The sequence below is a fragment of the Oncorhynchus mykiss genome, chromosome 19 (genome assembly GCF_013265735.2).
Source record: "Oncorhynchus mykiss isolate Arlee chromosome 19, USDA_OmykA_1.1, whole genome shotgun sequence".
Classification (NCBI taxonomy): Eukaryota; Metazoa; Chordata; class Actinopteri; order Salmoniformes; family Salmonidae; genus Oncorhynchus; species Oncorhynchus mykiss.
In genome coordinates, this window is record NC_048583.1 from 29,694,832 (window position 1) to 29,710,718 (window position 15,887).

A 15,887-nucleotide genomic window follows, 5' to 3' on the forward strand; every position below is an offset into this window, starting at 1 on the left:
CTGTTGTGCTGATTAAAGAAGCAATACAACTGGCCTTTAGACTAGTTGAGTATCTGGAGCATCAGCATTTGTGGGTTCGATTACAGGCTCAAAATGGCCAGAAACAAAGAACTTTCTTTTGAAACTCGTCAGTCTATTCTTTTTCTGAGAAATGAATGCTATTCCATGCGAGAAATTGCCAAGAGACTGAAGATGTCATACAACACTGTGTGCTACTCCCTTCACAGAACAGCGCAAACTGTCTCTAACCAGAATAGAAAGAGGAGTGGGAGGCCCCAGTGCACAACTGAGCTAGAGGACAAGTACATTAGTGTGTCTAGTTTGAGAAACAGATGCCTCACAAGTCCTCAACTGGCAGCTTCATTATATAGTACCCGCAAAACACCAGTCTCAATGTCAACTGTGAAGAGGTGACTCCGGGATGCTGGCCTTCTAGGCAGAGTTCCTCTAGTGTCTGTGTTCTTTTGCCCATCTTAATCTTTTCTTTTTATTGGCCAGTCTGAGATATGGCTTTACTTTGCAACTCTGCCTAGAAGGCCGAACCTAGAAGTCTGAACTTGAATCATCGGCATACATTTGTATCTAACCCATTCATTTCAATCCCCTTAATTTTATAATTGGATCTGATTTTTATTGCTAACAATTCAATGGCCTTAAGAAATCCATTCAGTGATAGAGGGAAACCTTGTTTTGCACCTCTTGACAATTCAAAATTCTCAGATAAATAAACATTACAGTGCCTTCAGAAAGTAGTTACACCCCTTGACTTTTTCCAGATTTTGTTGTGTTACAGCCTGCATTTAAAATTGATTAAATTGAGATTATTATTATTATTATTTGTCGCTGGCTTACAGAAAATACACTATAATGTGTTATAGAATTTGAAGTTAGGATAGCCAAACATGTGAAAGTTGGTTTGGTGTCTATCTTGAATGGTTCAGGACTTACTGTGGGTTGGTTATTTTATGCAAATGTATGCACATTTATATAATTATTGTTAAGTTATATGATTATAGTTGATCAAAGTTTTTAAGAATTTGAAGTTAGGATAACTTGAACATGATAAAGTTGGTTTGGTGTCTCTAGCTTGAATGTTTCAAGAGTTACTGTCGGTGAGTTATTTCATGCAAATGTATGCAAATTTATATAGTTTTAATTTATACACGTTTTTAAGAATTGGAAGTTAGGATAGCCTGAATGTTTTAAAGTTGATCTTTTAGCTTAATTGGCTAAAAAGTATTACTGTTTAAGATGAGGGAGGATGATTTATGAACATGGCCTTATTTCTATTACAGCATATTGGATGACTGTTATTCATATTCCATTCACCCAGATAGGTTTAGTTTCCTACATGATACTCACATTTTCTCTATACCCATCATGAGGTTGCTACAACCTGGCCTATGAATGAAGGTTTACGACAGAGGTGCACAGATCGAGAGAAAAAGTTGAGTAATGACAGACAGTGACACATTCAATACCGGCTTGCACACTCCTGCCTACATCTAGCAGATCTAGGGTGTAATCATTAGTCCAACAGTTGCAAACAAGAGTTTATATTGGACAAATTCAGGTATGTGTATCCCCGTTTCATTCAGTTTGCTTCTGTTTAAGAAATGCTTTTCAACAGAATCGGCAGAATAAATATTGAAGTTTCCCCACATTTCCATGTGGATTTTCCCATGTGATCACATAACCTTTCACATACGCCACCATATCTGTATCAGTAACTGATTTAATCTGTATTCCTACACTTTGGACTTTAAAGTAAATGCACTCAAGATAAACAATTATATTTATCATAGTGATTCAGGAGTAACGTAAAACAGAATAATATGCACCACCATCATTAGAAAAACTATACAGAAAACTCTCAAACGGCTGAAATAATTATATGAAATCAACGATGAGAGAATATTCTGAATAACTGATAACTAAAATAGCAGTGCAGATGGCACTCTTTTGCTAAGTGCAGAGATGTATAATAGTTAATGAATGTGTGGCACACTAGAAAGATCAGCGTACCTCAAATCCAGAGGTTGTGATTTCAAATCCCAGGTGGGGTCATATTTTAGCTGAACAGCGATAACATATGGAAATGCGCATTTGAAAACACGTGATCACATGTGAAGTGTTTCAAAAACACATGTTTTCACATGTGAGCTATACGAACAAATGGACAAATCTCTGATCCATTTAGGTTATCAAGAGGCACATGACAGGGATGCCCTCTGCCCAGTTATTTATTTGCTTTAGCCACGGAACCCCTAGCATCAATAATTAGAACCAGTGGGGGCTGGTGGGAGGAGCTATAGGAGGACGGGTTCATTGTAATGGCTGAAATTGAATATATGGAACGAAGTCAAACATGTGGTTTCCATATGTTTGATGTGTTTGATAACGTTCCATTAATTCCATTCCATCCATTACAATGAGCCCGTCCTCCTTGCTCCTCCCACCAGCCTCCACTGATTAGAACTCATGGCTCAATCTGGCGAATAGAGATTGGTGGAGAACAACCAATGATGTGTATAAACCCTGGATGACTGACAGGGGGCTATGTATTGAAGCCACCGCGCAGCCATCTTGGTACTCCTCCTCCATTGTAAAAACATATATTTTGGAAGCTATAGAAATGCATTTAAGAATGTCTACATTTGTTTTTGACACATGTATTCTATTTCAGACACCTTAATGCGTACTTTCAATTATATTATGTGAGCTAAACATAAAAATAAAAAATATTGCTAAAAGTTGCCCAGAATCAAGTCGATAATTGTGCGATTAAAACTAAAAAGTAAAAGTGCTCAGGGACACTTGACCTAAAGGCCTAGATTCAATCAAATCAAAATTAAATTGTGTTAGTCACATTTTTTTGTAAACAACAGGGGTGCTTCCTTAAGGTCCCTTCCCAACAATGCAGAGAGAAAGTAAATAGATAAATCATTTAAAAGTTAAACACGTAATAATAGATACACAATCAGTAATGATGACTATATACAAGGGGTACCTGTACTGAGTCCATGTGCAGGGGTACGAGGTAATTGAGGTATTTTTTACATATAACTAGGAATAAAAATGACAGATAGTAAATAGTAGCAGCAGCATATGTGATGAGTCAAAAAAAGTTAGAGCAAAAAGGGTCAATTCAGATCATCCGGGTAGCTAATTTGGTTAACTATTTAACTAACTATTTATCAGTTGTATGGCTTTTGGGTATAAGCTGTTCAGGGTCCTGTTGGTTCTAGACTTGGTGCATCGGTACTGCTTGCCATGCAGTCTATGAGTTGGGTGGCTGGTGTCTGACATTTTAGGACCTTCCTCTGACACCGCCTGGTATAGAGGTCCTGGATGGCAGGGAGCTTGGCCCCAGTGATGTACTGGGCCGTACGCACTACCCTCTGTAGTTCCTTGCGATCAGATGCCTAACAGTTGCCATACCAAGTGGTGATGCAGCCAGTCAGGATGCTCTGAATGGTACAGCTGTAGAAGGTTTTGAGGACCTGAGGGCCCATGCTGAATCTTTTCAGCCTCCTGCTTGTAGCCCTCTTCACTACAAGCATGAACAGCATAAGCAAACGATAGCCGACAGCCACATAGCTGGTGTTTTGACGGTGTCAGAGATGTTACTACATTAGAGCTGTCAAATTGGTGAGCGGCTCAGAATAAGAGTTCAGAATAATAAAGTGTAGGCTATATAGAAACGATGACACTAAAATTGAAAATCATTAAAGAAAATCATATTTTCATTCATATTTATATCACATTCCAGTGTTTCAACTTGTAAACAAAGCTGCATGGGATTTCTCTTAATGCAGCTCTGTGCAGCCAATGGCAATTTCTGCTTCTGGTATAAAGCCAGGAGACGCTTGTGGATTTGCCAGCTGTTCCAGCTCCGACATCGCCCACCACAAAACACTATGTGGTTGCGTAAATGCTCTTGGGATTTGAACTTGCAACCTTTTGATCTGGAGTGCATTAATGTCTCAGCAATACCACCAGATGGTTAAACATACTGTATATCCACACACTCTCAAAAATAAGAGTCTGGTTGTGGTATATCCCTTCCCTGGTGTGCAAAAAGGTCAGAGGTGGTACCTTTTACTGAGCGGTACCTTTTACGGTACATGTGTGGATTATCTAGTATAATGTTACGTTTTCTACCCAATATATTAAATACAAAGCTGCGTTCATAACCATTTGGATGGTGGGAATTTACAAGTTGTGAAGTCGTAAATACCAGTTGAATGCATTCACGCGCTATGAAATGGTTGGGAAATGCCAATTGACTAATGGCCAACAAGCAACATCAACCACAAATAGCTATCATGCTGGTAAACAAATTATAGAGGTCAAAAACCATATTAATAGATTGCTTTTTCTAATGTTTTGTTGTTACATTTAACAGGTGACGTAGGTGACTTCAGAGGCCAGCATGAGGGAGAGAGCTGAGGGATGATAGACACGTTTCCCACTAGTAATTACCAGTTAGAGGGCCGTTCAAGTGGATTTTTTCCAGTTGCATGTGGTAAATTCCCACTTCCCACTTCGTTACGAACGCAGCATTAGGTAGGAGAGAGTAAAATGACACAAACATTATTTATCATTCATTTCCATTGGGTACAACATAATCCAAAACAAAATGAAAACAAACTGCAAATGCATCCAACAAGTTTGTAGAGTCACAATCTTGATGTGGTCATTCTGTGCTAGGAATATGGGACCAAATACTAAACTTTTGACTCCTTTAATACACTATAAGTGACTTTGTCCAAATACGTATGACCTCTTCAAATGGAGGGACTAGATACAGGAAATGCTTTCATTTCTAAATGGTAAAATAGATTCATGTACAGTACCAGTCAAAAGTTTGGACACACCTACTCATTCAAGGGTTTTTCTTTATTTTTACTATTTTCTACATTGTAGTGACAGAATGCCGAGAATGCAAGCTGTCATCAGGGCATAGGGTAGCTACTTTGAAGAATCTAAAATATATTTTAATTTGTTTAACACTTTTTTGGTTACTAAATGATTCCATATGTGTTATTTCATAGTTTTGATGTCTTCACTATTATTCTACAATGTAGAAAATAGTAAAAAATATATACATTGAGGGAGTGTACAAAACATTAAGAACACCTTTCCTAATATTGAGTTTCACCCCCACCTTTCGCCCTCAGAACAGCCTCAATTTGTCAGGGCATGGACTCTACAAAGTGTCAAAATCATTCCACAGGGAAGCTGGCCAATGTTGATTCAATTGCTTGCCACAGTTGTGCCAAGATGGCTGGGTGTCCTTTAGGTGAACACAGGAAACTTGACACAAACCTGTGCACCTGGCACATACTACTGTACCCTGTTCAAAGGCATGTAAATCTTTTGTCTTGCCCATTCACCTTCTGAATGGCACACGTACACAATCCATGTATCACGACTCAGGATATGACCCAGATGCAAACACAGGATGCGGATAATACAGTTCTCAATAATTTCATAACAAAGGGCAGGTCGAGAACAGGCAGAGGTTCGTAAACAGGTCAGAGTCATGCAGGTACAGGACGGCAGGCAGGCTCATGGTCAGGGCAGGCAGAGGTTCGTAAACAGGTCATGCAGGTACGGCAGGCAGGCTCATGGTCAGGGCAGGCAGAGGTTCGTAAACAGGTCAGAGTCATGCAGGTACAGGACGGCAGGCAGGCTCATGGTCAGGGCAGGCAGAGGTTCGTAAATAGGTCAGAGTCAGGCAGGTACAGGACGGCAGGCAGGCTCGGGGTCAGGGCAGGCAGAGGTTCGTAAACAGGTCAGAGTCAGGCAGGTACAGGACGGCAGGCAGGGTCAGGGCAGGCAGAGGTTCGTAATAAGGTCAGAGTCAGGCAGGTACAGGACGGCAGGCAGGCTCAGGTCAGGGCAGGCAGAATGGTCAGAACCGGGAAGACTAGGAAACAAACACTTGAGAAACAGGAAAACACGCTGGTAAGACCAGACAAGACAATGGGGAAGATGGGCGAACTCTAGAGCGGGGTGGAGACAAGCACAAAGACAGGTGAAGCCGATCAGGGTGTGACACAATGTTTCAATTGTCTCAAGGCATAAAAATCCTTCTTTATCCTGTCTCCTCCTCTTTATCTACACTGATTGAAGTTGATTTAACAATTGACATAAATAAGGGATCATAGCTCTTACCTGGATTCACCTGGTCAGTCTATGTCATGGAAAGGTGTTCATGTTCATGTTTTATACACTCAGTGTATAGTACAATTCATACAAAGTGGGTGCAATCCATTAAGTGTGGATTCCATTTGCTTTGTTTGAGATTGATTCAATTTGAGTCAAGTAAAAATCCACTATCCCCAGATAGTATGATCATGAAATTATATTGTGTGTCTCTCTCTTCCAACAGCAGGGTGCGATGGTGTCAGTGTTTGGTGTAAAGGCAGAGGAACTCTTTCAGCGTCACACCAAGTTCCCCCCGGTGATTCTAGACTTCCAGCCCAGAGGGATCTTCCTGTTGGACAACCATGTTATCCTGTACGGCTCAGAGGTGACAGCACACACACACATACATCGCACACATGCATACTCACGCACACAGAGTTCAAATAACTTGACAAAATAAAAAATACCGGAGGTAGGAAAACTCAGGGTCCTGTCTAAGTATGATGAATTTGATACCATAATGTATTTCCCTTACCCAACCTCTGTCTGTGTATTGCGTTGTTTTTAGGTGTGGACTTCGTCAGATAGAGGCTCTACCTTCACGTGGGTGTTCTCTCTAGACAACCAGATCGTGATAGACGCGCTGAGCTGTACTGTCATTGGCGTGGTAGTGTTCTTCACTGACCATGGAAACCTCTACATCATGAAGTCAGGTGGGACAACAACAACAGTGACGTTCCAGGTTATCTTTTCTTGCAGTCGTGCTTCCCAAATGATCCAATCTCCTGGAGAAGTTTGCAACTACTCAGGAAGGAACCGTGTTTGTTTGGGAACCCTTCTGAGAACAGGGTGACTGCAGAACAGACAACCTGGAACACCACCATCAACTCCTAAAGAATATGCTGCAGGATGTAGGCTTGAGCCCAGGGCTGTTGTGGAGACCCTATTACCGCCACATCGGCAGTCATGAGTCATGCCCGCAGTTAAATTCCACGTGACCGCTGAGTCACGATAATCTCCTCTTATGCACTCAGGACACGTGTTGGTAGTACCCAACTCGCTAACGATCATCAGGTCACTAATGGTCTGGTACTCTAACCACTCTGACATCAATGCAAATACAATTGAAAATCACGGCAAACACTTATAATCAAAACAGTGTCATGCTTTTAAAACTCACCTCACTGTGATTGATCACTTTGAAGAAAGAAGTTCAACAACAGGTTGAAACTGAGTGGAAAACGTGGTCGTTGTGGATGTTGTTTCAAAGCCAAACACAACTAAATGGACAGCGCTTTCTAAGGTGATGATTAATTTCAAAACACCCATACGCATAGAGTTTATAAATACGGATAGGCCTATGAGCCCGATCCCGGAAAAAAAACCTGATTTAAAATAATTATTGTGACGTTATACAATAGAGAGCCTACCGCATATTACGAATGGCAGAAAAATATTTTGTTTTTAAAAACTGATTTAAGATGTCTTTGGTACATAATTGGTGTTGCCTATACTCCAAAATGTAACTAATTGTAGTAATCGCCTTTGAGTATGGACTTATTATCCATACTGGATGGGCTGGTTCCCTTATGCTACGCTGCAAACGTTCTATTCATGAGTCTGGGAGAGAACATATAGGCCTAGGCAATGCTGTTGGTTCATTGATTGTGCAGGGCGGCGAACCTACAGTTCAACCAGCTTGTGAGGCTGGTTGGACGTACTGCCAAATACTCTAAAATGACGTTGGAGGCGGCTTATGGTAGAGAAATGAACATTCAATTCTGGTGGACATTCCTGCAGTCAGCAAGCCAATTGCATGCTCCCTCAAAACTTGAGACATCTGTGGCATTGTGTTGTGTGACAAAACTGCACATTTTAGAGTGGCCTTTCATTGTCCCCAGCACAAGATGCACCTGTGTAATGATCATGCTGTTTAATCAGCTTTTTGATATGCCATACCTGTCAAGTGGATGGATTATCTTGGCAAAGGAGAAATGCTCACTAACAGGGATGTAAAGAAATTAGCTTTTTGTGCATATGGAACATTTCTGGGATCTTTTATTTCAGCTCATGAAACATGGGACCAACACTTTACGTGTTGCGTTTAATTTCTGTTCAGTATAAAGTTAATTCGGAAAGTATTCAGACCCCTTGACCTTTTCCACATTTTGTTACGTTAGTCGTATTCTAAAATGTATTTAAAAAAAAAAATTCCCTCACCAATCTACACACAATACCCCATATTTACAAAGCAAAAGCAGTTTTTTAGAAATGTTAGCAAATGTATAAAACTTTTTTTTTTTTTATGATATCACATTTACATTAGTATTCAGACCCTTTATTCAGTACTTTGTTGAAGCACCTTTGACAGCGATTACAGCCTCGAGTCTTCTTGGGTATGACGCTACAAGCTTGGCACACCTATATTTGGGGAGTTTCTCCCATTCTTCTCTCCAGATCCTCTCAAGCTCTGTCAGATTGTATGGGAACGTTGCTGCACAGCTATTTTCAGGTCTCTCCAGAGATGTTCGATCGGGTTCAAGAATCTTGGCTCTGGCTGGGCCACTCAAGGACATTCAGAGACTTTTCCCAAAGCCACTCCTGCGTTGTCTTGGCTGTTTGTTTAGGGTCGTCGGTTTTTGGTTTTTGCTCTGACATGCACTGTCAACTGTGGGACCTTATATAGACAGGTGTGTGACTTTCCAAATCATATCCAATAAAATGAATTTACCACAGGTGGACTCCAATCAAGATGTAGAAATGTCTCAATAATAATCAATGGAAACAGGATGCACCTGAGCTAAATTTCGAGTCTCATAGTAACGGGTCTGAATACTTATGTACAGTACCAGTCAAAAGTTTGGACACACCTCCTCATTCAAGGGTTTTTCTTTATTTTTACTATTTTCTACATTGTACAAAGTAGTGAAGACATCAAAACTATGAAATAACACATATGGAATCATGTAGTATCCAAATAAGTGTTAAACAAATCAAAATATATTTGGGTTCTTCAAAGTGGCCACACTTTGCCTTGAAGACAGCTTTGCACACTCTTGGCATTCTTTCAACCAGCTTCACCTGGAATGCTTTTCCAACAGTATTGAAAGAGTTCCCACATATGCTGAGCACTTGTTGGCTGCTTTTCCTTCACTCCTCCAACTCATCCCAAACCAACTCAATTGTGTTGAGGTTAAGTGATTTTGGAGACCAGGTCATCTGATGCAGTACTCCGTCACTCCTTGGCCAAAGAGCCCTTACAGATCCTGGAGGTGTGTTGGGTCATTGTCCTGTTGAAAAACAAATGATAGACCCACTAAGTGCAAACCAGATGGGATGGCGTATCGCTGCATAATGCTATGGTAGCCGGGCTGGTTGAGTGTGCCTTGAATTCTAAATCAAGGGGTCTGAAAACTTTTCGAATGCACTGTATATGAATTTGTATTTGATTTTGAAATGCCTAGTAATATAGGGCATTACCTTTAGCTACAGAATATCTCACCACTATACGTTTCCATATTTTCCTTCATTCCTTTCTCCAAATAACCAAACCAGCTAACAAGTTGCCTCCATTCACTATTCGAGTGCAAATGGAGGACATGTCTTTTTTCCCATGCCCCTGTTTCTGCCCATTTGATAATGGCCCATTCTAAATTAAAACTAATTTTACATGATAGTAAAAGCAAGATTACATTTAGAATAGGGAAAATATGATCACTTAATGAGAGAACAAAGTGTGCAGACTGAGGCATGGAACAGACTGCAAGCTTTGCCAAATAACTCTAAATCTATTGTATATGACCTGTTTCAAATGATCACTTTTACGCTCAACATAGCCATGTGCACTCGCTCCGGAATGGGAAAAATATCCGTTCCATTTTATTCAGCTAAGTTCAATTATATTCTAGTTACTATAAAATCATGTAATATGCTAATAAGTGCCGTGGCATTATTTTATATCTAGTCTGCTAAATGAACAAGCGTCCAGCCTAAGGCATGGAGCATAGCCAGATAACATACAGTAGGCCAACTCATATTCTGTTCTTCTAAAAATACATATTCTTCATATAATCTTTCTTTAGACCTGCCTAAAATAAATAATGGATTTATTGTGATGGTGTATATTAAATTGATTTATTCAGCTATTTTAAATGCAGATGTCCCATCAGCGTCTTATATGCATGGAAGCCTGGAGATGTTAATTATGAGACCGGCAGTCTTTTGCATGACAATAACCAGCTGACAAAATTTCATGACCGCCACAGCCCTACTTGAACCTGACAGAATTCCCATCACATCCCATCTCCCCCATCCCCACCCATTTTTGTCCTCCTGAAGGTCTTGCCAGGTATGCGTGGTTGAACGAGACCCTGGATGTAGCCAGTACTCTACTGTGTGGTCACATGGGTATCCTAATTGCTGTTCAGCTGGACAAAGACAAACCCAGTGGCTTTAGCTACAGGAACATCGAGATAGACCACCTCATAGAGGTCAGTGTTGCAAACATTTTGCTACGGTATGCCCTACTCAACACAACCCCAGGATGCTTTAGGTCAATTTCACGGTAACATAATGATGCTGAGACTCAGATGTTTCACTTTAAAATGTATGCCAAACAAAATCCAAGGATTGCAAAGTTAAACAGACCATGCATCTCAATGCACAAAGACACCTTTTAAGAATTTCCACAGACATTTTTACAAAAACACATTTACTTGAAGAACAGTGCAGATGCACAGTTTGGTAACAGAATGATGGCACAAAAAAGTGATCTGGTTAAAAGTGGTCCTTGTGCATAGAGTTGTATGGTTTGTTTAACTTAACATGCATTTTAAGGTGAAAAGTTTGAGTCTCAGCATCATTCTGTCACTGTGGAATTGCGCTTTAGCTACAGGGCCATCGAGATTGACCACCTCATAACAGTACAGACCAACAGGTTCAGTCGGGAGATTTTGTTTTTGAAACACAGAGGCACTATTCCCAACTGAACAGGACCCAGTTAGTGTAGACACTGTCCTCAGACTAATGTTAGTTAACCCAGAAGTAAAATTTTGCGTAATTTGGTCAACTGCCTGATTAACTTCTGGGTCAAAATGTGTTTGAAATTGAGAGTTGCCTTCGCACAATTCTGATACGTCCATATAACCAGTGCCAAAACCCAAAGACCAGAACTACTGCAGCTCGTTATCTCACATATCCCATTCAGTCCCGGCAGATTCTTCGGTCTACACGCAATAAGAATCGGGTTACTGCAGTTTTTGACAGCTGTTGGTGTAGAAATGGCTTTATAGCACATCATCTGTTGTTTATACTGGCCAATACGATATTATCCTGTCTGTCAGGCCTGTTGCAGACATACACTGATATCTTGATTTTGAACCTTACTGTGTGTTTGTGTCCCAATAGAAACATGAGATGAGTTTTGACAAAGCCCTGGCCCTCCAGTACACCACAGACCACACAGTCCTGCTCCACGAGAACGCTGTCATCAATGACCATGCTAACGGAAACAACCGCCAGGGCAGGAACAACCCTCTCACCGTGGCACCTGCCAGCCACTTCTCACCTGACCACGTGGGCAAGGTCATCTACTTCAGGTGGGGGGGGGACACTAGCCCTAGTCTCTCCCTACTCCCCATTTCCTTTTCACCTGTTCAATACTATCCTCAACCATACATTTACCTCTCACATGTTCCAAATCTCTTTAACCTGTCATCTTGTGGATCTTCTGAACTATTTTAGACACTTGTTCCTTGTCTACATGTAATATTGACCTCCTTATCTAATATTGACTTTAATATTGACTTCCTTATCTATTATTGACTTTCTTATCTAATATTGACTTCCTGATCTAGTATTGACTTTCTTATCTCATATTGACTTTCCTATCTACTATTGAGTGTCTTTATATCTTTGTATTGTCTTATGTGTCTTAGTAAATGCCATCAGTGTCCTCCAGATGTGCGTGTGTGCATGTCCATACATGTCTGTGTGTGTGTTCTCCCCCAGTGACGGTGGCATGGTGGTGATCACAGAGGTGTTCCGGACTCACTATCTGAAGGGGTTCTCCGGGGTTGTCGTCGGGGAGATCCTGGAGCCAATCAAAGGAGCCAGCTTGAATGCGGAGCCTGTGCAGTTATATGACCTGTTGGTGAAGAAGGGGGAGCCCGAGGGGCTCATTGTTACACTGCAGCTCAAAGACTTAGGTAACTGGAAAGAAAGATAGCATCAACGGACTTGTTAGTTCATTTACATTTAGTGATTCCCAAACGTATTTTGTGCTGCTTACTAGTTCTGAAATTCTAACAGAATCATGCTACATTTCAGATATTTTCCTATCCTTCCAAGTAAATGAATATGATATTTCTAGCTACGATCTCAATCTCTCGTCATGAGTCTTAAGACACGATCCAAAATAAATCAAGCACTACTCACAACTCATAGCTTTATTTAACCCAGCCTGCTTCGGTTTCTCCTGGGGTAAACTATGAGCTGTCTGACTTGCCAGATCTATTTGAAGGAAGATTAAATGTAAGTGTGCACACTTGAAGTTAAGATAAACAGTGTAGTTATTCCCTCTGCAAGGCAATCAAACAAGCTATATGCCAGTACAGGGACAAGGTGGAGTCGCAATTCAACGGCTCAGACACGAGACGTATGTGGCAGGGTCTACAGGTAATTACAGACTACAAAAAGAAAACCAGCCACGTCACGGACACAGACGTCACGCTTCCAGACAAACTAAACACCTTCTTTGCCCTCTTGAAGATAATACAGTAGCACCGTCGCAGCCCCGCTAACAAGGACTGCGCCGTGGCTGACATAAGTAAAACATTTAAACGTGTTAACCCTTGCAAGGCTGCTGGCCCAGACGGCATCCCTAGTCGCATCCTCAGAGCATGCGCAGACCAACTGGCTGGTGTGTTTACAGACATATTCAATCTCTCCCTATCCCAGTCTGTTGTCCCCACATGCTTCAAGATGGCCACCATTTTTCCTGTACCCAAGAAAGCAAAGATAACTGAACTAAATGACTACCGCCCCGTAGCACTCACTTCTGTCATTATGAAGTGCTTTGAGAGACTACCTTACCGGCCACCCTAGACCCATTTCAGTTTGCATACCGCCGCAACGGGTCCACAGACGACGCAATCACCATCACATTGCACACTGCCCTATCCCATCTGGACCAAATGAATACCTATGTAAGAATGCTGTTCATTGACTACAGCTCAGCATTCAACAGCATAGTACCCTCCAAGCTCATCATCAAGCTGGAAGCCCTGGGCCTCAACCCCGCCCTGTGCAATTGGGTTCTGGACTTTCAATCGGGCCGCCCCCAGGTGGTGAAGGTAGGAAATAACATCTCCACTTCTCTGACCCTCAACACTGGGGCCCCACAAGGGTGCGTGCTCAGCGGTAAGGGCAATCGGAGTGTGGTGTCAGGAAAACAACCTCTCACTCAACGTCAACAAAACAAAGGAGATGATCGTGGACTTCAGGAAACAGCAGAGGGAGCATCCCCCCCCCCCTATCCATATCGACGGGATAGCAGTGGAGAAGGTGGAAAGTTTTAAGTTCCTCGGCGTACACATCACAGACAAGCTGAAATAGTCCACCCACACAGACAGTGTGGTGAAGAAGGCGCAACAGTGCCTCATCAACCGCATGAGGCTGAAGAAATTTGGCTTTTCACCCAAAACCCTGACAAACTTTTACAGATGCACAATCAAGAGCATCCTGTCGGGCTGTATCACAGCCTGGTGGTGCAGTCTGCACAACGTATCACCGGGGGCAAACTACCTGCCCTCCATGACACCTACAGCACCTGATTTCACAGGAAGGCCAAAAAGATCATGAAGGACATCATCTACCCGAGCCACTGCCTGTTCACACCGCTACCATCCAGAAGGTGAGGTCAGTACAGGTGTGTCAAAGCAGGGACCGAGAGACTGAAAAACAGCTTCTATCTCAAGGCCATCAGACTGCTAAACAGCCATCACTAACTCAGAGAGGCTGCTGCCTACATTGAGACCCAATCACTGGCCACTTTAACAACTCTAACAAATTGATCACTAGTCACTTTATACAATGGTACTTTAAATAATGCCACTTTAATAATGTTTACATATCTTACATTACTCATATCACATGTATATACTGTATTTTATACCATCTATTGCACCTTGCCTATGCTGCTCGGCCATCGCTCATCCGTATACTTACATGTACATATTCTCATTCACCCCTTTAGATTTGTGTGTATTAGGTAGTTGTTGGTGAATTGATAGATTACTTGTTAGATATTACTGTACGGTCGGAACTAGAAGCATAAGCATTTTGCTACACTCGCATTAAGATCTGCTAACCATGTGTATGTGACCAATAACATTTGATTTGATTTGATTTCTTAGATGATAACACTCATTCTTCTGTGGTTAACACTGCTTTAGTCAACCCTGCTGCTGTTTCTCCTGTGGTGAACTCTGAGCTGTCCTGTCCTGTCTTGTCCAGATCCGTCCCAAGGGTTTAATTTGTCCCACGTGGGGAAGGCTGTGGTAGCACCAGGCTTCAGCAGTTACCTCATCACAGGGCTGCTGCCCAGCGGCAGTGCCCTAGCCAAACCCACCATGCCAGCCCTAGTGCTCCCCCTGACCAGCCACCGGTCAGGAGAGTGGCTGCTCTTCCACTCTGCAGGTTACTGTGTTTATTGTGTGTTATTACATCCTCAATGATTTTGAATGTGTATTGTTGTAGTACTCGCCTGAGGTAAGTCTATGGGCTCGTTTCCTGTATACAGATTAAGCCTGGTCCTGGGCTAAAAAGTATGCTTGATAAGAGATTCTCCATTGAAAGTACTTCTTAATCCAAGATGAGACTTAATCTAGATATGGGAAACCAACCCTGTATGTGTTTTAAATGTGTGAAATAGATCCATCCGTTTATCCATCTAGGCCGGGGGAGCTGGGGGATGAAGGAGGGGCCATGTCGTCACGCCCTGCAGTCATTGAACGGTGTGAGGAATAACGCTCTGATGAGGATCAACGTCAGAGAAAAGCTCAACTTCACCTTCAAGGCCTTCATGTCCGATTACTGTGAGTAGTGGTGGTGGGGTTGAGGTGTGTGGTGTCTGGGTTCTTACCAATGATGGATTCTGGGTACTAACTCCTAAACTTGGGATAGGGTTAATTATCAGGTATCCTATTGAAATATTGAGTGCTAGGGTTTAGAGGGTCTACACCAGAAGTAAATGGTTATCTGTGGGAGGAAGGTATATAGTGTGTGCAATGTCGTGGCGGAATCAGAATTATTTAGGTAACATTTATAAATAATATGTTTTATTTATTTTATTGCATGCTTATGTGAGATATGTCATTAGAATGTCTATTTTTGGATAATACTGTTGGCCCGGTTGCAGTTATCTGTTCTCTGTCAGGGTTCAGTTACTTGGGCCGCAGAGAGGGGAGAGGTCAAGCTTGTCTTCATATGTAAACATATCTTTTAAACCATGTGAATGGATTGATTGAGGGGGAACCAATTATCTCTTGGCTCCACAATGTCTGTGTGCCAGTCACTGTGTCTCCGTGAGCTTGTCCAGAATGGGAGTGTCTAAAAGAACAATTGATATATATCCTAATGTCTTGGTACTATGTTGTACCAAGAACGAGAAGTAGAACCTCGTTTTAGGAGAGCAAACTGAACGATAATTTATAGCTAATGCTGTCTGGCTA

At 41.8% G+C, this 15,887-nt stretch overlaps 1 protein-coding gene across 1 annotated transcript in view; it reads left to right on the plus strand.

Annotated features, from left to right (window-relative positions):
* Positions 1-15,887, plus strand: part of LOC110497639 (cation channel sperm-associated protein subunit beta) — a 40,943-nt gene that overhangs the window by 20,274 nt on the left and 4,782 nt on the right. The window contains exons 14-20 of the mRNA XM_021573883.2: positions 6,401-6,541; positions 6,725-6,869; positions 10,495-10,646; positions 11,563-11,753; positions 12,166-12,362; positions 14,671-14,853; positions 15,111-15,251. Coding sequence (XP_021429558.2) covers positions 6,401-6,541; positions 6,725-6,869; positions 10,495-10,646; positions 11,563-11,753; positions 12,166-12,362; positions 14,671-14,853; positions 15,111-15,251 — 1,150 coding nt within the window. The remainder of the gene's footprint in view (positions 1-6,400; positions 6,542-6,724; positions 6,870-10,494; positions 10,647-11,562; positions 11,754-12,165; positions 12,363-14,670; positions 14,854-15,110; positions 15,252-15,887) is intronic.